Source organism: Zerene cesonia, chromosome 27 (genome assembly GCF_012273895.1).
Source record: "Zerene cesonia ecotype Mississippi chromosome 27, Zerene_cesonia_1.1, whole genome shotgun sequence".
NCBI classification, from domain to species: Eukaryota; Metazoa; Arthropoda; class Insecta; order Lepidoptera; family Pieridae; genus Zerene; species Zerene cesonia.
The window spans coordinates 2,648,679-2,672,833 of NC_052128.1; the positions used below are offsets into that span (position 1 = coordinate 2,648,679).

The 24,155-nt window shown below is 32.6% G+C and overlaps 2 protein-coding genes across 3 annotated transcripts; both read right to left on the bottom strand.

Moving 5' to 3' along the window:
- Positions 1-118: 118 nt before the first annotated feature.
- On the bottom strand, positions 119-12,643 carry LOC119837264 (multidrug resistance protein homolog 49-like). Its single transcript, XM_038362781.1, has 12 exons — positions 12,449-12,643; positions 5,648-5,827; positions 5,031-5,076; positions 4,290-4,483; positions 3,573-3,717; positions 3,035-3,135; positions 2,437-2,608; positions 1,997-2,121; positions 1,479-1,668; positions 1,003-1,224; positions 464-705; positions 119-224 (listed from the first exon to the last, which is right to left on the bottom strand). The coding sequence occupies exons 2-12, from the start codon at positions 5,809-5,811 to the stop codon at positions 119-121; spliced, it is 1,707 nt and encodes a 568-aa protein (XP_038218709.1). The 5' UTR covers positions 5,812-5,827; positions 12,449-12,643.
- Positions 12,644-14,130: 1,487 nt separating this feature from the next.
- Positions 14,131-23,595, bottom strand: LOC119837450 (NEDD4 family-interacting protein 1-like). 2 transcript variants are annotated; one of them, XR_005288147.1, is made up of 7 exons: positions 23,377-23,595; positions 23,178-23,277; positions 21,510-21,640; positions 20,881-21,010; positions 17,960-18,145; positions 16,058-16,240; positions 14,131-15,605 (listed from the first exon to the last, which is right to left on the bottom strand). XR_005288147.1 is itself a non-coding variant. In XM_038363034.1 (6 exons), exons 1-6 carry the CDS (start codon positions 23,377-23,379, stop codon positions 16,137-16,139), a joined length of 654 nt encoding a protein of 217 aa, XP_038218962.1. In that variant the 5' UTR covers positions 23,380-23,595; the 3' UTR covers positions 14,131-16,136. The 2 variants fall into 2 exon arrangements, 1 of the variants encoding a protein (XP_038218962.1); XM_038363034.1 differs by having other exon boundaries at positions 14,131-16,240.
- Between the last annotated feature and the right edge of the window lie 560 nt (positions 23,596-24,155).

Here is a 24,155-nt window from a genome sequence, read left to right on the forward strand (position 1 = left end):
GACAGATTCGAAATTCAAATGTAATATTTTTTTATAATTAAGTGTAACAGTATTTATGGCCAGACTAAGTATAATCGTCAGTCTACATTTTTTTCCCACTGCTGGGACACAAGCTACATTATGTTAAGTTACTTACATTGGGCAAATTCTTGATAAAGCTATGACAGTAAGCTTGCTTTGCTGCTACTATTATTTCTTCATCAGTACAAGATGGATTACTCATCCTGAAAAAGAAATCATGAAATAATTAACTATAAGACTGAGTCAAATTTCTTTAAACCTGTTTAAGCAAAGGAGATAGTAATCACCAGCTGCTGGTGGGTCGCTTAGTGGTAAGTGAGCACCATCTCCCATGCAATATACACAAAGGCCTTTGCAATAGGATTGCCAAATTTGTATTTTATTTTAATTCGATAGACTAAAGATAAATGGGAGGAAAAAAAGGTTTATATGTTTGACTTACCGAATGTTTTCTTTGATGGTGCCCGCGAACAGCACGGGCTCCTGCCCCACGACGGCGATGTGCCCGCGGTAGTGGCGCACGTTCACATTACGCAGGTCGTGGCCGGACGCGGTGACGGATCCCGCGTCCGGGTCGTACATACGCTGCAGCAGCTGCAGCACGGTCGACTTGCCGCTGCCGCTCGAACCCACTAGCGCGACTGTCTCGTTGCGGTTTATCTTGAGCGAGAGACCGTTTAGCACCTGTGGTTGTAGACTTTACATTGTAGTCATTTATGTGATGGCGAGTGACGAGAGAAAATCGGTTCACTCAGTCGAAAATGGCCTCCTCCTTTTTTAAAGTCGGTTAATAAAACAATTATGAAAATAAAATAAAAATATCGATAGTATCATCAAATTCTGCCAGTATCACACCAAGCGTTGTGGACTTAGAACTTAATGCACCATACTAGCTCAGGCAAGCATGCTAAGGCTTTTAATGCTAACTACTATAACGACCTACAAACATTGCTCAACAGTTTCATCTCGATTCAATATTACCTGGACATCTGGCCTCGCCGGATACTTGAAGTACACGTCCTTGAGCTCCAAATCTCCATTTAGTTCAGGTTTAGTGCCCTCAGTGGAGAGGCTGTCGATGCGAGGCTTTCGATCTAGTACTGCGAATATAGAACCAGCGGAGGCTCTAGCACAGGCCATGGCTTCTAAGTGAGGAGCTGTTAACCCAACATTCTGGGCGCCTTGTAGAACGCTGAAAAATATCTGTGAACATATTGATCATTTTGTGCCCCACGGAACTGCAAACATGATAATAAAACATGGTATTATTGTGTAAGCGATAGTGGTCAATATTTGTCATTATCAATTTGACAGCTAGACGACGAGTTATATTGACATAGCTTTGCAAATCGACAACAGTGTGAATAAAGTTACAGACTAAGGCTGTTATCATATGTTATGAAAACAGTCTCCTTAGCGTAGAAAATAAACATACTACATAATAACAAAATACATACAATCATCAGCACTGCTGGTGTATACACCGGTTGTTCCTCCTGCCTACTCTCCAGGATCAACCCGACCCCGTACCAAAAAGAGAGTGCATACGTTGCGTAGATGATGAACCACATCACCCCACTGCCTATCCCGGAGAAGACTCCTTTTCTAACGCCCATCGACTGTGCTGGGTGCAACCGTTTTGAATATCTATGAAACATAAGGATAGTAAATAAAATTTTACTTTCCAGTTGAAGAATTGTAGGATGGTAAAACTATTACTGTAACCCTTATCAGTATTAGAGATCGGAGAAAAAATCTTAAGACTGTAACTCCTGCGCTATTAAATACTTTTAGACGAACATAACAGGCTCTATAATATACCAGACATTGTTTACATAATATTATGAATACCGAAGTACATATTATAAATTCCAAAGACTCGTATTAATTTACGACCAAATAGTTATTTACATAAAACTATACTTATAGTCTAGGCTTATAAATATAAACTCGTGAAAAGGCAAACATTATTCACCTTTCAATTTCCTTCTCTTCTCCGCCAAACGCGACCACAGTTCTAATGGATGATAAGACTTCTTCAGCGATGACTCCGGCTACACTGTACGCTTTTAGCTCTTGTGTTGTTAGCGAAGATTGAATCTGGTATATAAAAAATAAAAATACTCTTGTATTTTTAGTTTCATCTTATTACAGACAACGGCTATTAAAACTGTTTTATAGAAATAGTGTATAAGCATATTATAAAGTCATGAACATATTTAAATAGAAATAGTATAAAAAATTAATATGATAAAGTGAGAGATGATTGTTCTAAATCCTTTTTGTAAGTATTTACATACCAACTTGGCAATTCCAAATAATGACAAATTTATTATTTACTTAACCTCATACTAAAGAGAAATTTTCACGCCAAAATTCGTACATTTTTGTATGCATTATATAATATATGTATACCTTAGCAACAACAGCGGTAGTGGCTATGATGACAGGCGCACAAGACAGAATGACGAGCGTCAGTTCCCAGCCGTACGCGAACGATATTATGACGGCCGTCACGAATGACATCACTAGATACACCAGCATCGGTACTTTCTCGCTTATCCCCTCGCGATATTTCTCTACGTCACTTAAAGAATATAAATAATTGGTTAAGAAATTTTATTTTCAAAGAAATTGTTTTATTTATATTTAACTCTTATACAGTACGAAGTAAGATATGGAATAGATATGACTAGGTGAATGAATACAAGTGTACATTTATTAGCATTGAAAATAAAAAAAAAAGAAAATTGTAGGTTTTGGTTTTTTTGGAGCAGAGTATAGCGTTAATACAATTATGAATAGGTACTACGAAATTGATATTATTTACGTATAGTTAATATACTTATTCATTTTTATGCTCAGTTAAATCTTTCTAAAAAATGTAAAATTTTGTGTTTGGATACAAAGTAGCAGTGTTCTTTGGGTTGTTATCATACTATTTCCACTAAGTAATATAAAGAACAAATCAAAAATGTAAAAAACACATCAGAAAAGTTCATGAGTTACTTACTCAGATACTTTTGTTGCAAAATTCATTGAAGTGTTCAGATCGTACCATGTGATGTCTTGTCTTATTACAGCTTTCAAGAACTTCTCCTTTAGCCTATTTATCTGAAAGTTATAATAAATGAATCTGTATGGGTGTAGATACGTTTTAAACGATGCGTTCCAAAAAAAAAAAACAAAAAAAAATCTCGATTCATAGTGTTTTTTTAGCGTTCCATCCACGTACTGTATATATATGTTTATTATTTCTTTTAATATTGGAGTACAGATATGTCAAATGTCTGTCTGTTTTTCTATATGTAATACTTGCCGTCCTCACCGGCTTCCCCTGCATTTTTTTAATTGGTCTATTAATTCCCGAGACAAGCACGTTCAATCAAGCAAACTATTCAGCTTTATGTATAGTATGTATCATATAAATTATAAAAATAAATATAAAACAAATCAAACGTAAAAACCTCAAACCACCCTGAAAATCATGAATCGGTAAATTCAATTTCGGTTATAACATTTAATTGATTTGTTTTATCCATAAGTTTTACCTGTTTTAATGCGACGTAATTAAACAAATCGACGCTAATCGCCCCGACTATGAACTGGATGACGGAGAAGGTGAAACATCCGAGGCCGAACGCTGCCGAATCCTCAATCAACGCTAATCTGTTCTCTTCTGCGCTTGCGTTCGTTCTGCGAATTAAATAACGACATAGTTTTTGAATCAACGTGGAATTTTTCTAGGAAATTTATTTAAATCATTAGACGATTTGATTAAAAGACATACATTTCTAAGGTCAAGAGAATTACAAGAATTTTGTGTTTTTGTGACAGTGAACACATTTTATTTTCGGGGGAAGAACACTTTAAATTTACTCGAAGTTTTTATGAAAAGTTAACAAACTCAATCCTTTTGCCGATAAAAATCTTGCTAGTTCCAGTGGTTTGTTGAAATACACATAATATATAAAAATAATAAATTTTACTGCTAACTTAATTTATATATTATATATAGTTTACACAAACACATATTAAATTCTACGACTATCCCATTTTATTAAACCGTACATTTAACTCTAATATAATCCTAACTTATTCACCCACGCCCCTTTATTAATTATTAAGAATAGCAGGCTACGCATTTGTAGAGGGCTGGTTACCTCTACAAATAACCTGTGGACTGTGGTGGTTGTTTTCTACCCGACAACCGTTACCCACAACGAGATAAAAAGTCCCACACATTATTCTATCACTACAGTACTTACAATTGCTTTCCACCTCCGAACCACGATATAAGCAGCACCGGGGTAGACGTCCCAGTCATAACCGTGCGGTCTATCAGAAGCGATGTAAACTCTCCGTACACGATCACACCCACCGGCACCATCAGGCCATTGAGAGACGCAAAGATCAAACCGAGTAGGAGTATTAACAGCTCCCATGGTTTCGCGAAACGAAACTGCCGATGGGAATAGAAAACAGTGTAGTAGGTTTGTTACGCTAAAGCGAGCTGTTTTAACAACATCTATCAGTTATAGAATTAATGGTAGGTTTTTAGGTGCCATTTGCCAGAAATTTTTGTAGTCTGGTGAACTCTCTTACGCCTCTAGCACCATCTGAGTATTGAGAGGCTCATTCATTAAACCCAAAAGAAAAGGATTATCAGTTCCCATGGTTTCGAGAATAGTGAAGGATAGTGCATGAACAGCCAAGATATATAGGATAACAACTGTATGTATTTTTAATGAGATTTGTTTTTATTTATAGTTATCGAGATAAATGATTTTAAACAATAAATTTCAATTGTAAGGTACATAATTTTTGTACTGTAAGCTAGCTGCCTTAATATTTACATACGTTGCAAACAGTAAATAAACATATTTATCTTCAATAATTAATATTTTTTATAGTTCTTCCCTTATTAATTTTAAATATGTTTTTCCATTTCGTTTACAATTAGCCAAACTCCTTCCATACATTAAATTGTCAGTCAAACAAATACTCACAAGTCTAAACCAAGAAGTGGGCGGCGCTTGTAGATTGGGATCCCCGCTGAAAACGAGTGTGAGACTATAAACACATTATAATGATAACAAATAATGATGTATCGCAAATGTATGTTCATTACATGAGGCATGGTTGCAAGCTAAGCTGGTCGCGGTGCGTACCGTTTCGTAGCCTTTCCCATGGCTTTATGGTATCCTTGAGCAGCTAAACAAACATCGGTTTTTTTATTATTTCCCATTATGTAGTAAGTTTTTTATATGGGTGCAGTATCGGAATCAGTTATTTCTCATAATAGATAATGATTTATGATGTTGACAGGATTTAAAAATTAAATTATTCATGTTCCTAAATGTTCATTTTCGTCTTTAGAGTTTAGAGCACTCTTTATATAAAAGTATTTCATACTTAGAAATTTGAGATTGAACGTATATTGAAATCTATTTCAAGTGCAAGAGCAATTTTGAAGAAAATAATAGACTATATTTACTTATACCACAAAAAATAGATTAGTAAATCTCTATATATCGTACCTACTTTTTCGACAAGGTACACCAAATAAATAATAATAAACATATACTTTTTGTAACAAATTTATTAATATTATTATTAAACTCACGTCTCTGTTTGCCTCGCCTTTTCTGCTAAGTATGCTGCCTGCTGCGCGAGTGTGCTGATAGTAAGCGAATTCTGTCTCAGGCTGAGCGTCAAAGCCGGCCGTTGTTCGCTTCGGCGGGCCGACGAAAACCTTGTTATGCTCTTTACAGATTCATCGCGTCTCATTCTCGACTCAACAGTTCTAGAAGAAATGGAAATATAAATAAAAATCATCATCATCATCAGTCCATTATTGTTCCCACGGCTGGGACATAGGCCTCTATGAGGGTTCGGACCATATGACAGCTGAAACTAGAACCTCCTTCCATTTTGGAAACGTCGGTTATAAATTTAAAAAAATCCGTTGGACTAATGGAAATGTGGCATTGAAAGTAAATAAAAGTTGCCTGATAAAATGGTTTATTCTAATGACCACGAAACTATATCGTTAGGAAAACTAGTTGGACTGGCTGACCTTATTCAGTTTACATAATAAATATTTGATTGTTGTGTACACATTCACTTCGTAATTTCTCTACATGATATACATTAATTTCTCTCATTTTATCGCCGAAAAGCTGTCAATGCCAGAACATATAAAGAGGCAGTGTTGTGACGCGTGGCGTTATTTTGACACGTTTTATTACCATAGTTTTAAATAGTACGACATTATTTCATCATACCATAATAAGTCTACACTGATAATATTCTTAAGAAGAATGATTTTTATGAAAGTATATTTGTAATGTTTTTTACAAAAACTGCTGGATCTGGATATATGTACCACGGGCGAAGCCGGGGCGAACAGCTAGTTACTAATAAAAAAGGAAATCCAGTTAATGTCAAGTATGTAGATAATGTGCTACAATGATACAGTATTATCGAAGTGGCACTTTAAATGTAGGAAGTTCTATAGCGCCTACGATTTCCAGATATAGCGCAATGCAAAAAAATTCGTTCAAAACATCTGAATTTTCATGAATGCAAGAGTTCTCATTAGACCGATGCTCTATTGTATTAAACAACCAGTTAAGTCTAAGCATAACATAATAGCTAAATAAGTACTTGTTTAGGAGAATTTTATCAGATAGATTGAGAACTTTCTAGAATACAGATTAAATAAAAAATTAAAAAGTAGGATGATGGATTTGAAATGAGTTTGATGTTTGTATCAGATTTACCAGTTTTACATATACTATAACTATACCATTAAAACAACTTTGAAAGATTTCATAAAATTCACATAAAATGAATTATAATGTAGCGATATGTTAGAATGTTTTTGTTTAATAAGCCTTTATTTAAATATTGTACTTGATTTTAAGAATCGATTGTCGCGCTTCCATCTGTTTCAGCCGTAGCTGCAATGCGGTACCAAGCCCAACGTTACGCTACGTTAATAAACTTTACCTATTCTGACTTTGTGCATTGAACATATGTCGTAATTAATTATTTGAAAGTATTAATTGAATCGCTGAAATAAATGTATGTAAATACATTAAGGATCTATGACTTAAGTTAATAATAAGCTTCGTACTGTTGAAGAACCTTATATAAAATATATATCACTGGATCACGGGTGGCCGAGAGGCTAGGCGTTGCTACGGTTAGGCAAGAAACGCAGGTTCGAATCCTGCCTCGTGATCAAATTTTTTCTATTCTTTCAAAATTTCTCATTTATAAAGCATTTCAATGCTATAAAACTAAAAAATAAATAAAATATATGTACAAGAAATGCATTTGTTTTATTAAATGTGCTAGATAAGGGTATATTATATTAATACGTGAAGCGAAAAGTTTTTACGAAAATTGCGATTACGAAGAATGTTTAGCGCACTTATAGTTTTAGCTAGTATGATATTATATTATCTATGGTTTAGATTTTTTTTAATTATTACACTTAGTATCCATATAAATAACATGCATTTGACATTGCGCTCATACTATATATATATACAATCCCCTGACTGTCTGGTGATTGTCAAATATCCACCACTTGGTCACGACTAGTCCTATTAATATTATAAATGCGAAAGTTTGTAAGTATGGATGTATGGATGTTTGTTACTCTTTCACGTAAAAACTACTGAACCAATTGCAATGAAATTTGGTACGTAGACAGCTGGATAACTGGAATAACATATAGGCAACTTTTTATTCCGATATTCCTACGGGATACGGACTTACGCGGGTGAAACCGCGGGGCACAGCTAGTTAATACATAGTTATATTGTATATTTCTAATCTGAGTAAATATAGGATAAAATTATGGCCGACACTTGTTAACATTATCGGTCAAATCGTGTTTGAAAACAATGTCAAGTGCGTTACGTTATATTCCATTGATTCTATGTTCTAGAGATAGATTTTTTCTAGATTTCTAATGTTCAATATTTCATGTTTGAATAAATTTAATTGAAATAAGAGTACCTACAATCCACTTAGGAACTTTCCATAACTCCTCTCAAATGTGATTTAAATAAGAAACGTACATCCAAAATACCATAAGAGTTCACAAAATGGTAAGAGGCGTGTTGATATTCGGATTGGATTTATTGGTCGGAACAGCTGATTTGCAACATATTTACTTTAAGTCACTTGTACGACAGTTAGATACCACTCGCTTCCTTTGGAATGTACTTTTTGTCATAATAGCTAATATAAAATCGGATAAAATAACAAAAAGCTAAACCAGACAATCATTAAAATTGGTTCACATAGTCAAAAATTCTCAAACACACAAAATACAGTTGAATTGGAAACCTCCACCTCTTCGGTTCGGTCGGAAAATATATTTACACGTGATTTTGAAAAACGTGGGAGTAGCTAGTGACTTTCACTAAATATTACGAAGGGGGTGGAAGGTATTTAAACTTTTAATTCTTTTTTTTTATCTTTGTTATTCGAATATTAACGTATTTAAGTATAGGATATAATTACGTTATCTGTGGTAGTGTAGTGGCGTGTGTTTGTTAGGTATAAATATTTAATTAAACTAATATGAATATCTTCAACAATTGAGAGAAGATAAAATGGAAGAGTTTATATTCGCATAACATAGCAGGTCAATGAAATAGTCTCGGAGGTATTTATATCGTATATACATCACCAAGCACGAAGACAGCTCGCAATGCCATACCAAACAACGAGACAGTAGACGTATTATTTTAGTTAACTTTGAATTAGCTCAAGGGCCTGCCAATTCGGAGTGTCTCGATATAATAGGACACCATCACAAGCCAAATACATCTGCCAGTGCATTATCTATTATTATAATTAATTTGCCATACAACAATGTTCTCTATTACAAAGGTTTGGTGGCGACTGCAAAGATACAGACAGGTGTTGGTTGTGCAACGTCCGCTGACGCGACTGTTACATAAAATTTTGTTTTTGTTGTGACGTCAGAAATGCGCAGGGTGGCTTTGGACCGGAAACGTGTCTTGTATCTTTGTAAACATCCACGTTATATTATAATTTATATAAGCTCGTTGACCGAAGTTGGACTGATCACTCAAATATTTTTTATGAATCAGTCAAAGTAAAAATCAGTCAAAGTATGAATCGTATTTTATGCTCAGGCCTAAAAGAAAATACAACAGATTCCATAATGTTTGGCATATTGAATCGCGATACTTTTGGAGATGGGGGTAATTATTTACTATGAACGGTTAAATTACTGGTACTGGTACTTAAAACACGGTTTTTATTTCCTGTCTTTTGTTAGGCATCAATTATATAACATAAAGCCAGTTATATGTGTATATAATTTACAACGACGACTATACGGTATGAAATCACAATAAACGAATCAAAAAATCAGGGAAGATGTTATTGGAATAAACGTATTATCTATAAATCATTGAGTTGACTTGATGTAATAGCTTTTAATGTGAAATCGTTATAAACCTGTAGAGAAGATGCATGAGCTCATGAATTTTAATAAAGTGAAGTAAAAATGCTAACGTATTGGAATTTAAACCAGACCTTTTTCAAGATATAACTAGGTTAAGTACAGTATAATTTATTTTGTTACAATCATGGAAAGTTGAAAAAAGTTATAAAAAAATCGTTTTCTTATGCACTGATATTTTAATACTTGAATCAGATAATTATTATCGAAAGCTTCATTCACTGCGTCAACATTTTCAGAGAACTTCAGGCTTGTGATTTGGACACCAAAAGTCCTCTTAACTAACTATTCAAGGTGCGTCTGAGCCATGTTCAGTCTGCCAAAAGAATTATAAAGAAAAATATACATTCCATAAAACTAGCCTCGAAGCCTTATATTTATGAATGCCCCATGTGGCGCAAGATTTAGATGTCGTTTTTACATGGATGCTCTTGTCAAAACTCGATCATGGTACCTACAAAGGGAGCGCCCGGTAAGCACCATCTTTCGAATGCAAAAGAGTCAACAAAATCGGTTTGCCCAGGTCTCTAATGTAGAGAAGAACATCATATATGCCCATACACTTTGTTTTTATCACAGTAATTGACACTAATTTTCACGCGCTAAATTTGTAGCTACAGGGTCTAACCTAAGTTAACTAGGAAAATCTAATACATTATAGAATATTTCCCTTTTTAGATACAGTTATTGTTTTCTTGACGCTTTGTTTTTTTCTTATTACACTTCTAGCATAGTATTATAAAATCTACGCCTACACGTTTGAAACATTATCCTAGGCATAGCCTCTTCTTTTGGTCAGGCCATCCTTTTAGTTCAACGCTACACGTTCAAAATAAAATATAGAACGTATACTGAAAATATGATGAATTCCGATACCAATAAGGTTGTTAGTAAGAAGTACATTGATCAATATTACATAATATTCGGTCGTAAAACGGGCGCCAGGCGACACGACGCCAGACTGTAGTCAAGCAGAGTGGGTTCACCCCAAATGCAAATTGTATTAACTTTATGGCGCAAAAAGTTATAACAGTTAAAACTGCTTGGGTTAAATGATTTGAGTATTTAGAACTCGATACTTGATTGCAAGTTGTAGTATCGGGTATCACGCGAAAATAGTTGAATTAAAAAGATAGTACTTCATCTTTACAACTTAAATATTAGCTACTACCACAGATAATATTATACTATACAGTACTATTACTAATTGAATTGAGATAATTTTACGTACGTGCTTTCTTGTGAGCCACGTAGGTACGCATTGTTATATAAAGAGTTTATAAGAGTCCATAAAGTTGATATTAATACCATTAGAATATAACCGAATCTTTGAAACGAAAAAGGAATACCTAATTAACGTAGAAAAAATCATATAACACTCGTACACAAGTTAAACACGATTTTATACGAGTAGTTCAATGAACTTCCAAGTGGAAGTGCAGAGTATAATTCGTGTTTATGCCCATTGAAGATAGAATTTTTCCTTGTTGATTGGTTTAATTTGCAGTATGTACCTAAATCTTAATATCTTTATAAAGCAAACGTGATATGTACGTTATAGATATATTTTATATATTAATTTTGTATACTAATATTTAAAGAGATAAGGTTTATGAATTTTGGTAGTATTTTTTATATTAGAATAACTTCGCTGATAGTTCACATGGTCTTAGTCATACTGGACCGAATTCGAAAATTGTACCAATAGAAAGCCATGGTATCTCTAAGTCTCAAAAGTTGTTTCATTATTTTTTGTCTCAGGAGAATATCGGGCTGCGCCAGGACGAGCGAGTTATATTATAGACAGTATCAAAGGGATGAGCGTATTAATCAATTAATTATTATAATATAATATTGTTTTTGTCACTTATATTTAACCAGCTATTGGTGTACCTTGTTATTGGCGTAATTACTGTGATAATTAATCAGATACTGTAAAATTAGCTGTATGGTACCTTTTATAAATAAAATAAAAAATATATGAAATAATCAATTATCTCAGTTGTTTTTGTACATGTTTAATATCGATTCTTGATCGTTTTAGCTATAAATCCGTTTTTGTTTATTATACAGAATTGTGAGTTTAAAATGTATCTTATACTAGCTTATGTACAATAAAAATTTAAGAACTAATAACTTATCTGAATGCAAATCTATGATGTGTTAAACCAAATCCCTGTGGAGTGATATATTCACGAGTTTTAATTACTGCAGATGCATTTTGCGAGACGCTATTTTACACTCATCGCGTGTATGCAATTAAATAGATTAAAGGGACGCGGACCTATTTAGATAATTTTTAAGTTTAATATGGTATTTATAATCCAAACCTGAGGTAGACAGAGATTAATAAAATAATATAATTTACATGGTTTGGTACTAACTTGTATATTTGTAAAATTTATGTGGGTATGCAAGTACATGTTTGTTAACATGGGAATATTAACATGTTCTGTTAATATCCCATAATTTCCCATTCCTAATACAATATTTTCGAAAATTTACGCTGTACTAAAATGAAAACTATTTTTATAAAGTTATTAATTATTGATTATTTTTATAGAAAAGTAGCCAAAATCATAATAACCACTCTATTTATTATATAATCACTCTATATGCTAAAGGTTGATTTAAAAGAAGGGAACCTTGATAGAAATCACAGTTCAGGTCAATGTTACATATTTTTCTCTATCTACAATCGATATTTATCATATATGAGCAATAACTCTCATGGCTTGGATTTGTGCCAATCGTTGAGAACCTTTGACTTTAATGCCTAACTTTAAGCGAACCACTTAACTAGAACACTTACATAAAGTGTCCACTCTAAATACATATTTTCACTCGAATTTCGTTTAAAACTATTAGCAGCATATTTGTTACTTGAAATGTTAAACTGTTAAAAATTACCTAGTATACTGTAGAAATTATTGTCCCCAAAAAACAAATGTGTAGTTAGATGAGAACAGAGTTTCGTAATTACTTCCTTCATAAGGAACGTTGCTAGTTTCTGAACGTGGTGCGCGCGAAAATTCTTAACGTTACGCGGGAAAACGGGGTGAATATGGCGGACGTTTAGGGGACGTCAACCCTGCGCGAAACTTGGCAGCTTACTGCTGGGTAGTTTTTGGCAACTAAGATACTTGTACTAAGCAATGCGGTATGTTCTAGTACTCGATATTATCTGGGTGACATACTCAAGTTTTACTATACTTTACGACTGACCCACTAACAATGTAAGATGAAAAATATTTTTCATTGTGTTTCGTAATCTATATCTATTTACCAAAAGGCTTCCATAGTGTGATACTTTAATCAATTATAATTTATAATTTGGTTAATTATGTGTTGAATACTGATTTCATATGAAATAAGTCTTTAGGTATTATTACTTTTAATTTATGATTTTACTTTCTTAATTTTTCATTACATAACTACCTATACTATTTTACGAAGACAAATATTTTGTGACAGCTTGATTAATTTACTTATTTTCACTTCTGAAAATTCAGTAACAGTCAGGTTATTGGTGTTTCCTTTTTTAATTTCATTATTTTTTGGTTATATATATATGATATGCCTGCTTTAAATAAACTTCTGAACTTCTATGAACACATCTTCAAGCATAGTTAAAGGATTGTTTATTATAATTTAGTCGGCGTTTAAATAAACATTCACGCGTTTATTACTGGTTAAACCGCTATAAGCAGATAGAACTGGTTCAGTTGATTATTTCACTGCCAAGGAGAGAAATCTATGAAAAGCAGTATGATAGATTTATGAATGTGAGCCAATTTATAGGGAGTTATTTGGTTTCTTATTTAGCGCAATTCCGTTCCATGTCACCTGCTGAAAATTGTATGCTCCGCCTACGCCTATCTTGCGTAGGTGTTTGATTCGACTAAGTTCAATGATGCGCAAATTTTGAGCGAAAGAATTCTCTGTTAATATTCAAAAGGGTTTTCTGGGAATAGATCTATTTTCATTCCAGTTTATTCAATTCCGTATAGTAATTGGGATATAAAAAGTCAATCAATTAAAGATGTATTAACTAGCCGTTTTAATGGTTCCGTTGCTTAGTTTAGATGGACAGAAAAAAAATTCCGCATCTATGATAACCTACATAAAAGAAAATTGAGATAATCACACCACTTATAATTTAATATCGGCTGAACATATTTCAGTGATATTTATTTCGTTAGATTCATCTCTCCTTTGGTTTAGGATTAAAACTTACCATGAACAAAAGGGTATATTATTCTATGCGTGTATGTGTCTAATGCACTGTAATGTGCGTAATGCTCTTTTCGTGGATTTAATGTATTTCTATGCATTACTTTTTTAAAATGCAGTATATAAGACTCTCCCTTCCGCGCAATTCCATTAAAAGAGGTACAAAGCTTCACGCTTCATTCATAATATATAATAAATATTTTTTGCTTCCTTCATTATTAATAAAGTGTTTGGTTGAACGCAATTATCTCAGAAACTGCCGAACCGATTTCAAAAATTCTTTCCCCGTTGGATAGATACGTATCACGAGCGAAGCCGGGCGGATTGCCAGTCATTTATCAATAAAAACACATGTATAATTATAATTTAAATTTATTTCCAGTCAAGTACGACCTGTATTTATATAAAATAATATTACAGACGGCAAAATATTATAGAAATTTCGCAAACTCTCATCACAGCATGTACTTCACACTAACCTAAAGACTTACATTGTTGGAAAATAAAAACTCAATACCACACACATCTCGCAGTTTCACAAAATTTCATATGACATTAAGTAATTATTCATATTTATAAACTTTTTATTATTGTAAACATTTGTTACAATATTCGAATTAATCATGTAGATGCAACCTATAATTATATAATAAAGCAGTAACTAGTTTTAGGACATACATTATATTTTAAACAGATAGAAATATCAAAATAATAAGACAATGTAAGCTTTAGATTTAAAAGAAAAATCACTTAAATACTAAGCATTAACCACGCGTCTGCGTGAGGAAGTACTAACATCCACATTTTGTGCTAAATCTAGATCTTATGTTACAATACGAGATATATTAAGCGCTAAACTATATCATAATTAGATAATTTGAGATGGTCACGAAACATTCACCTTCATCAGACTCGTAAAGAAATTTAATTGAAATAACGTCTCTTTTATATCACCGATACATTATGTCTTTTTAATGTTAATTACACATCAATAACATCGAAAAAATCTCCTTATTTAAACAAAAAAAAAATAGAGCCTCGAATGGCTTTAGCCAATGTTATACTTTCACGAATTTATTTCCAATATTTGATAATATAAAAGAGAAATATAATTTTCCTGGGTAGCGGTAAAGCAAAATAACATAAAAAAATATTGGGACGAAGGCAGAGCTTAGGCGTTTCATATGATACAATAAAAAAATTCGTATATCATTCTAACTTCCATGAACTTACATAAAAAATATAATAGGTTAAATAATTTAGATATATTTTACTTTATTCACTATAAAATAGTGAAAATTTCAAATAATTATTGCATATTACACGAATGACAAATGGTATTAAACCTACCGATCACTGAATACACAAAAACCACGTACGTACAAAACAATAAAAAAAATAATAAACTAAGTAAAATTTATTTAAAACACAAGGAACACTAGAAATTTTATTGCACTTAAATTATAAATATTTGGACGTTATTACTATAAAAGTAACAATTTTTGGTGCACATACATGAAACCGCTGGCTGTCTCCTTATATATATTTTTACTTATTTTATAGTTGGGACATTATCAGATTTATATATTATTAAATTAAGATTTGTGCATTTAACAAGCTATACTCAACGGACTGTTGATTTTAAACACATAATTAAAGATAAAAAAGTTAAATCCACGAAATATGAAATATTTAAATATAGCCTTTTGGGATTCGCTATCCACAGGCGTTAAACGGGAATCAGTTACTTTAAGACTTTGCTTGTCCATCTGTCTGTGTGTGTTCGTGGTAGTGAGACAGTTGTAATTTTCAGTGATGATGTTTTCTGACACCGCTATATTAACAAAAAAAATGAAAAAAGGAAAATGGAGGTCAAGCAACGTTTTACACGGTCATAAACTGGATGGGTGACATATTATTTAATTTTAATTTAAATATAATATAAATGACCCAACTATAAATCAGAGATCTAAAGATTCTCAACAATGATATTATAATTAAAAAGTACACAGATTTTATACTCTACATACAACAACACGATCGAATTGTTTTTTTGGAAACGAGGAATTAAACTAATTAATATTTAACACTAGCCCAGTTAAATATATACAAATAAATCTAAAAAAATATTTACATAACTAAATAAATATAGAATATAGATAAAAATAAATTTGGTTTAATATAACAAATTTATCTCAAGATCTATTAACAAAATATGTATGACACATAGGAATATAATATAATATTTTAAACGACATAATACAATATATTATATTTTTACATCACCTGAAATATGTGATAATGTTTCATCTCTTTCACGCATTCACGGTGTACGTGCGAGTGCGAGCGAGACAAAACGTGCATTTCAATAGAAGAACAGCAGTCGCTCTTGGGCCGTGCCGGAGAGCAGACGCCATCCGCGTTTTATATTCAAGTACTGGATAATAGCGCGCACGCAGATGAGAATTCCTGGAACAAATTAGTTTTTATTAACATATTTTGAATTATTTGTGAATTATGTAATGTTATAAGTTTGCATAACAATTAATGTATACAAGTATTGGTTATATTTAAAAGGTTTGCAGTTAACAACATCATTTGAGTTAATACTAAATTTACGGAACGAACAATGCATTTTAAATTGTTATCAATACGTAACACTTATATACTTTATATACTTTTCTTATTTAAGTAACAAAAATTGTTTATCATATTCAATTGAAATTTATTATCTCGTCGGTTATTATTTAATCAGAATGACACACAATATGATAATATATGGTTAAAAAATTAATTATTCATTTTATGAGGTCAACTATTATTGTCCCAAAAAACATTGAGTGGAGTATGTTAATAATTCCTTTGGTTTCCTTATAAAAATGTTGCGATTCGTGGCATAAATTTAAAATTACATAAGATTTTCTCGAAATCTGCGTCATCTTTGTATATCATTTCATCATCAAGTTAGATAAACAAACAAAAAAAAAACAGAATTTGCAATAAAAACTCTTGCGCAGCATTGCCCGTAATGCCTGCGACGCGTACCCACTTTCCCTCATAGTCGTCATTAACATTGTCGCTTCGACATAACGAACGGAATTTTTTGTTGTTTATTCTCGAAATTAAATCACATTTACTTATAAATAGGATCTTAACAAAATAATAAGTTTAAACGAAGTTTCTAATTTAATTACGCTTTCAAACGCGTCATACAATAAAGTTGAAGGTTTTGTTGTATTTATCTATGAAAACATACTCAACGTAAAACAAAACGAAATCTTTCTTTCTGCTATTATTGTACTATCATGGAAGCCGAACTGTACGACGCTATTTAATAAAGAGGCTATTAGTTGAACGGCTGATTAAATTAAATTATGTCTCATGAATATCGTTTGTGAGCGATAACGCCTTGATGGCTATGATTATTTTTAAATTTAATTTTCCTCATCATTAATTTTTTTTCCATACATTTCATACGTTTATTAGAAATGTTAAATGTGAATCGATATATCAATATGACAATCGAAACCATATATCTAAAGCCATAATATTGCCAGATTCATGGGCTCGTGCAACGTCATGCCTGTTTTCGATTGATTCGAACCACAAATTATAAAGCACACTTTAAAAATACGCTATACCAAGGAATGGTCATAAATCAATAAGCCACCACTACCAAAAAATCTCGTGCCAGGCCAGTTAAATGTAGAGATTCACCATTCTTTCAATTATAAAAATTCTCACAAAAAATTGACTATTTAAAATAAAAGGCCCATTTCCTTTTTCCCACCCTTCCCAGTCCATTCATTATTTCTTATAATAAATCCTTTCCTTATCCCTTACTCTTTAAAAGCGGTCAGTGCATTCGCAGAGGTCTGAGCACCTGTGAATGTTCATGGGCGGTGGTGATCGCTTACCATCGGGCGAACCACCAGCTAGCTAGCAGTTGCCCACTGTGAAATAAAAAAATAATAAAACATACACAGTATAATTCACCAAAAGCTATAATAAGCCACCTTATGAAGACAAGCTTAATTAAAATAGTTTCTTGTGTACATATTAACTACACCAATATTAAAGAGTCTTTGAATACACTTCTTTTTTCACCCATCTGTCAAACGAGCTGCCGGACCACCTGATGGCAAGCTAAAACACCATTCCTAGCATAATTCCATGCTGCGTACTCACCGAATGCCATAATAAGCCACCACAACCACGAGTTCTCGTGCGAGGCGAGTTCAGTGGAATGCTTCACTATGAGCGTCCATTTGGCGAGCGAGAGGCCGAAGCCGGCGAGCGCGCCGTAGCGGCTCGCGACCGTGTGGCAGAAGCACATCAGCAGGAGGAACCCGATCCAGTTGAATAGGAATGCCACTGGAAATTAGTTTTTTTTTTGTTATTCCTGTAAATATATACTTTTTGCGACGCGACGTGCGACGAGTCCACATAAAATGTACGAAAACTACATAAAATATGCCGGTGGCGGCGTTTTGTGTATTTGATCGGTGATATTAGAATATATATGAATATGCGACGTAATATATAAAGCTGAAGAGTTTATTTGTTCACTTGAACGCGCTAAGCTTAAGAACTACTGGGTCGACTTGATGAAATTTGGTACACACATAGTTAAGAACCCGAGAAATTACATAGAATAGTGATTTGTAGATTTACTAACATGACAATGCTTAGCCATATGGCTAATTCTATTAGAAATTTGAAATTTTCTTGGAAAAACATCCCTTTTACAAACTTACGTAAGTTTGTATAAATCTCACGTCAGTTCGTATTCTAAAAAATGGTATTTGGTAATTGGTGTATTCAGATTGAGGTGATATAATAAGAAGAGTGATTAGTTATAGATTTTAGATCTTTAAAATAAGCCTTGTTTTATGTTATAAACAATGGTTTTGATTTTTCCGCTATGTAAAAACAATAATGTTCTATAAGAGTGTTTATTTTAATTCAGTGCGCATTTAATTGAGACTATTGTATTTTTCTGCATTGTCACAGTAGATGATATATAATCACGTGTGTGATTAACAACCTTTTTCCTCATTCCGTCTGTCTGATAGGCAAGGCAGAACTTAATAGATTATTTTGAATAACCTTTGCCTTAGATTGAGTATATCATTTCGATAAGGTGTAACTCTTGTAAGGTCGAGTTTCTTGCCGATTCTTTTCGGTAGAAACGACCTTCCGAATCGGAAATAGTTTTAAAAAATGCTTATCGATAAAAGTCTTTAATTAAAGTAATCGTAAAGTTTACATAAAATTAAAAAAAAAATAAATTGAGTTTGATTTTTCGTCTTGATGGAAGATAATAATATGTCAAATATTAATGTTTGATCTTAGGTTCGATCATTAATAAGAACGAGCTGAGATTGATACAGACTTGGTCATGTATAAAAAATATTTATCTACTATAGTACTTTAAACGAAATTCAGAATTTTTAAGATAAGTTGAGATGAATGCGCATTAGGCTATTTCAAATCTTTATCGATTTAACAACGAAACGGACATCGAAACCTTCATATACATACATATATTACATTCACAAGTTCAATAAATAAACAACAATTTTCCCATAAACACAAAACTTTAATACTCGAGTGTCGAAACAAATGACAAATACAGTCGAATTGAGAACCTCCCACTTTTCGGACACGTCGGTTAATAACAAAACCAAACCGAGCGCATTCATCTAATCAACATGCAAGGCTTTTATCGATCGGACGTAACAGGGATTTACCCAAGGGCAAAGGTCAAAAGTCATTTAGCACAGCTACTTATTTAGAATCATTGTTATGCCGTTCTGTCGATCGAAGGCGGGGCTGTGGCCTTGTATGGAAGAAATGAAATGTGAACTAGATGTAGTTGGTTACAATAAGTTATTGTAAACCAACTACCTACATCCGGGGTCGCATTAGTTGATGACCCCAATGCGAGATTTACACTACTGAGTTAAAAACATTACTACTGTACTGTTATGTACTGCGGTCTGTAAAACTGTACTGCTAATATTAACTCTTTTTTTTAAATATCTTTTTCTTATTCCATTTCGTTCTTTTTTCCATTTAGATAAGCAATACGGTCCGCCCCGGCTTCGACCGTGATATCATCTATTTATTTAAAACTTATAACACAGGGATCGCGTATGTATGATATATAGAAAGGTGAAAGAATTTTTGAAATTTTTCCAGTAGTTCATGAGATTAGCGTGTCCAAACAAACTAAATCTTCTGCTTTATATTATTAGTCGATAATTGATGTAGAAGTAGGTTGGATTTCAAGCGAAAAAAATAAATGCAAGAAGTCATTATAATGCAATTACTTGAGGTTACTTTGTTACCTATTAATTAAAAAATAAACATTTTATCCTTGTAGTTCTTACAAATATCATAAATACGAAAGTGTGTCGGTTTGTCCTTCTCTCACGGTGAAACGCGATTTTATGGGGTCATTTATGTGTTTGGATATACATATTTAGGAGGCTAGAGACGTACACAGACCTCATTTTACCTCGGATAAACCTCTCAACCCCATGGGAATGTTCTTTAATTACGCGGGAGAAGCGAAGCGAAGCGAGCGGAAAGCTAGCTTTTTATTATAAATATCTATGGTGACAAATTTTTCGCCGGTATAACATAACGCAATGTAAATATTTCAATTAGAGGCATTCGGACCTAATGTCAGGTCAGAAAACTTCAGAGGGACGATTTTTTTTTTTTCTCCTTTATAATTAACAAATGTTGTGTGTCGTCAAAAAAACTGTTTAATCAGAAATCTTAACCACATTTAATAGAGAAAAAAAAGTAATAACTAAAAGATCCTACTAATATTATAAATGCGAAAGTTTGGAAAGGATGTGTGTGTGTTTGTTGCTCTTTCACGCAAAGACTACTACACCGATTGCAATCAAATTTGGTGCATAGACAGCTGGACAAATGGAATAACATATAGGCAACTTTTTATCCCGATATTTCTACGGGATACGGACTTACGCGGGTGAAACCGCGGGGCGCAGCTAGTATACAATAAATTTGATTTACCTGTTTCGTTTAAAACAGTAGAGGCATAGATTCATTGAACAATGGACATAACATACCGAAAAACGATGTCAGGAACATGATATCGGTGCCAAGCAAGTTGTTCTCGGGATCTAACTGTTCAGCGGTGGCCTCTCTCGGCTCGACCGTAACGAACGCTGCAATAGTGGGATGAGCTGCTGGAGGTAGCTGTGGACAAACGCACATATGTTGAAATCCATGTATGACGAAATCTCTTAGAAACTATTACATAGCTATAAGCACATGTTACAAAGCTTCACAGATCACTTTTTAAACATGTGGTTTAAAATTTTAGATTGAAATGAATTAATTATTCTTAGATTTTTTGACACATTATTTTATAAACACAGACACATCCTATACCAAAAAACATAACAAAGTATTGAATTTAATGTTAAACAATTTAATAAGTTTATAAGTTGAAGTTTCAAAATATATTAATTAATTATCTTATGTAAAATGTAATCAATAATGTACACACTATCAGAACTTATTAATTGTTGAAAATCTTTTAGTTATTCAACATTTTGTTTGCCAAAGTATTAATATGATATTTTAGGAAAGCACTATTCAATACATATGAAATGATAAACCACTGTATTAATAGTCCATGGAAATAGATTCCCTATTTCCATGGTCTGTTAATATAGTACTAAAAATGTCTCACTTGAGGTCCCTCCCCTTCCATTTGTTTCTCACGTTGGACCTCCTCATATGTAGGCAGCTTAGAATTGGCAGCCACATCATATGGTGGGGGAGCCGAGAAATCTGGCTGAGGCGGGGGGATATCCATGTTATCTAAAAATATATTGTTTTCAATTTAGTTTAATTCCTACAAATAGTTATTAATGTGAATGTTACTATATCTGACTGTCTGAGACACTCAGTTCTTCAGTGCAAAAACACTGAACTGATTTGAATTAAATTAGGTGCAGAGATAGTTGATGACTGGAGAATGGTAATGGGGTATGTGTGGAAAACTTAATCACAATTTTTCTTTCCCTTTTCTACGCAGACTAATATGCAGGTGTAATGCTCATAAGTATATAAAGTCTACTTGACTATTACCTCTCATTCTAAAACATTTAAAATATTTTAACAACTAATTTTACTATGTTTAATTTAGGTTGTTTTGGCATTTTTTTTAATATAAATTAAGAATGTGATTAGAATCCTTCTAATATCTATATGAGAAGATTCCTCTTCCCTACTATCTCTCATTTGATAATCAGTACCTGGATGACCGAGCTTTGCTCGGTTTAACTTAGTGAAGCCTATTCGCCAATAGATGTCAGGAAGAAAAAATAGTATTAGTATTATTATTCGCCAAAAGATGTCAGGAAGAAAAAATAGTATTAGTATTATTATTCGCCAATAGATGTCAGGAAGAGTCGCTACGTTTAAGTCGATAAAACACGAATATGACGTTTTCTAAAAAAGATTCCTAGCTAGATCGATTTATCGCCCCCGAAACCCCCTATATACTAAATTTCATGAAAATCGTTGGAGCCGATTCCGAGATTCCAAATATATATATATATATATATATATATATATACAAGAATTGCTCGTTTAAAGGTATAAGATGATATGATTATAATGACCATTATATTAACCAAATGAGATACATTTTTAATTTCCTACCACAAAATTATAAACAGTTATGATAAGTTTTATATTATCATACATGCATTATTATCTATAATTACAAGATTAAAAAATAAGAATAAATGATTCACTCTTTTCTAAAATATGGGTACCAAATTGTTTGAATTTAAGTGTCTCCCTTTTAAAGGGAAAATTAACCAGTTCAAAGTTTATCCTTTATAAAAATCTTTAAAAATGTTATTCAGATTGTTTATTTATGATCCCATATCAAAGTATACACTACATATACACTGTTAATTTAAGTTGTAATAAAATATTTTGAATAATAAAATAGATAAACATGAAAATTGAATTCACTTTATTCAGATTTTCCTTGCACAACTGGTGGAACATGTGAATCATAAATATTTTATACACTTATACATTTACAATAGAAAATGTATACATATTTTATTGCATTCAAAACAAGTATGGTTACATAAATGCAATACAACTTTGATGTTGGTTTAATTAAATAAACATGACCTTATAGAAATAGGAAGTAAACCAGTTAATAATATTATACCAAGTGTTTGTTTTCGCTAAGTATTAAAAAGCAAATAATTTTGCAGGAAGTAGAATGTATGAATTTTGCAACCATTCAAGTCGCCAAATGTGGCATAGCCAATAACATTAGAACGTTAAATGAATAATTCACCAACTATATTAAGAATTAGCAAGTACATACTGATATCAATGTAAGTTGGAGGCATATTTGTTTCCATTGAATTAGGCAACATCACCCGTAAGTGCGTCGTGGGACACATATTCTCCATACGAGGTTGACTCTGTAACAATAGTTTCACACTTTCACACATGAAATAACACACTGAAAGCAAACACACCTAACAAACAAACGTTTACGTAAATCCCACAATGCCACATACCATTTTCACCAAGTTCAAAACTATAAAACACTTTTATTTCAATAATATTCTCGGAGATAAGCTGAGAATTCACAGCGCATTATACGAATTTCTATTTTTTATGGAGCACGAGCACTGTTATGTATTACAAGTTCAACAAATCCAAATTACAAATATGTACGACTAATTTGCAAAAATTATTGATCTAAACCACAGACCATACCAGACGCGATGCCTTGATTGACATTTACCGATTTGAGATTGAGTTCACGATTGACAATATCATTTCGGTATATAATAATTTTTAAATAATAAAGATTACCAGAAAAACAAATTCGCAAAAACCTTAAATAAATACTCAATATTCAATTGTCTTAAAATTGCTCTTTTAGCATGGTTTAAGATGTAAACATTGTACAAAAAACTTATGCACTTGAATATAGGAAAGTGTTATCATGCATAATTTTTAAGTGGGGATGGTTTCTGACTGACTGACATTTAGAAGCCTAATTAGAAACGCATTTAAGAATCTGTAATTATTTAGTAATTAATTACTCGAAGCTTGACTTCTTCAAATACCTATCTATACTTGACCTTTATAAATAGCCCAATATTTTTTAGGATAATTTCCCTCCTTACATTTTCTGTAAGTATTAATATTGAACTGAGCCTGCGAGTCACAGTCACTTCACAGTACTATATCTATGTTAGGTACGTTATCGTATCAAGTAAACTACATTAATAGTTAAAACAGAAAATGATCGACTAGTGTATACTTACCATTATTGAATGTAAAAAGC

Coding starts and splice junctions, on each gene's coding strand:
- LOC119837264 (XM_038362781.1), bottom strand. CDS start 5,811: ATGAGACGCGATGAATCTGTAAAGAGCATAACAAGGTTTTCGTCGGCC. Junction 4,484..5,030: donor CCACTTCTTGGTTTAGACTT/GTGAGTATTTGT, acceptor TCCCATCGGCAG/TTTCGTTTCGCGAAACCATG. Junction 1,669..1,996: donor GAAGAGAAGGAAATTGAAAG/GTGAATAATGTT, acceptor TATGTTTCATAG/ATATTCAAAACGGTTGCACC.
- LOC119837450 (XM_038363034.1), bottom strand. Junction 18,146..20,880: donor GTTCCTGACATCGTTTTTCG/GTATGTTATGTC, acceptor ACTAATTTCCAG/TGGCATTCCTATTCAACTGG. Junction 16,241..17,959: donor GTGGCTTATTATGGCATTCG/GTGAGTACGCAG, acceptor AATTTGTTCCAG/GAATTCTCATCTGCGTGCGC.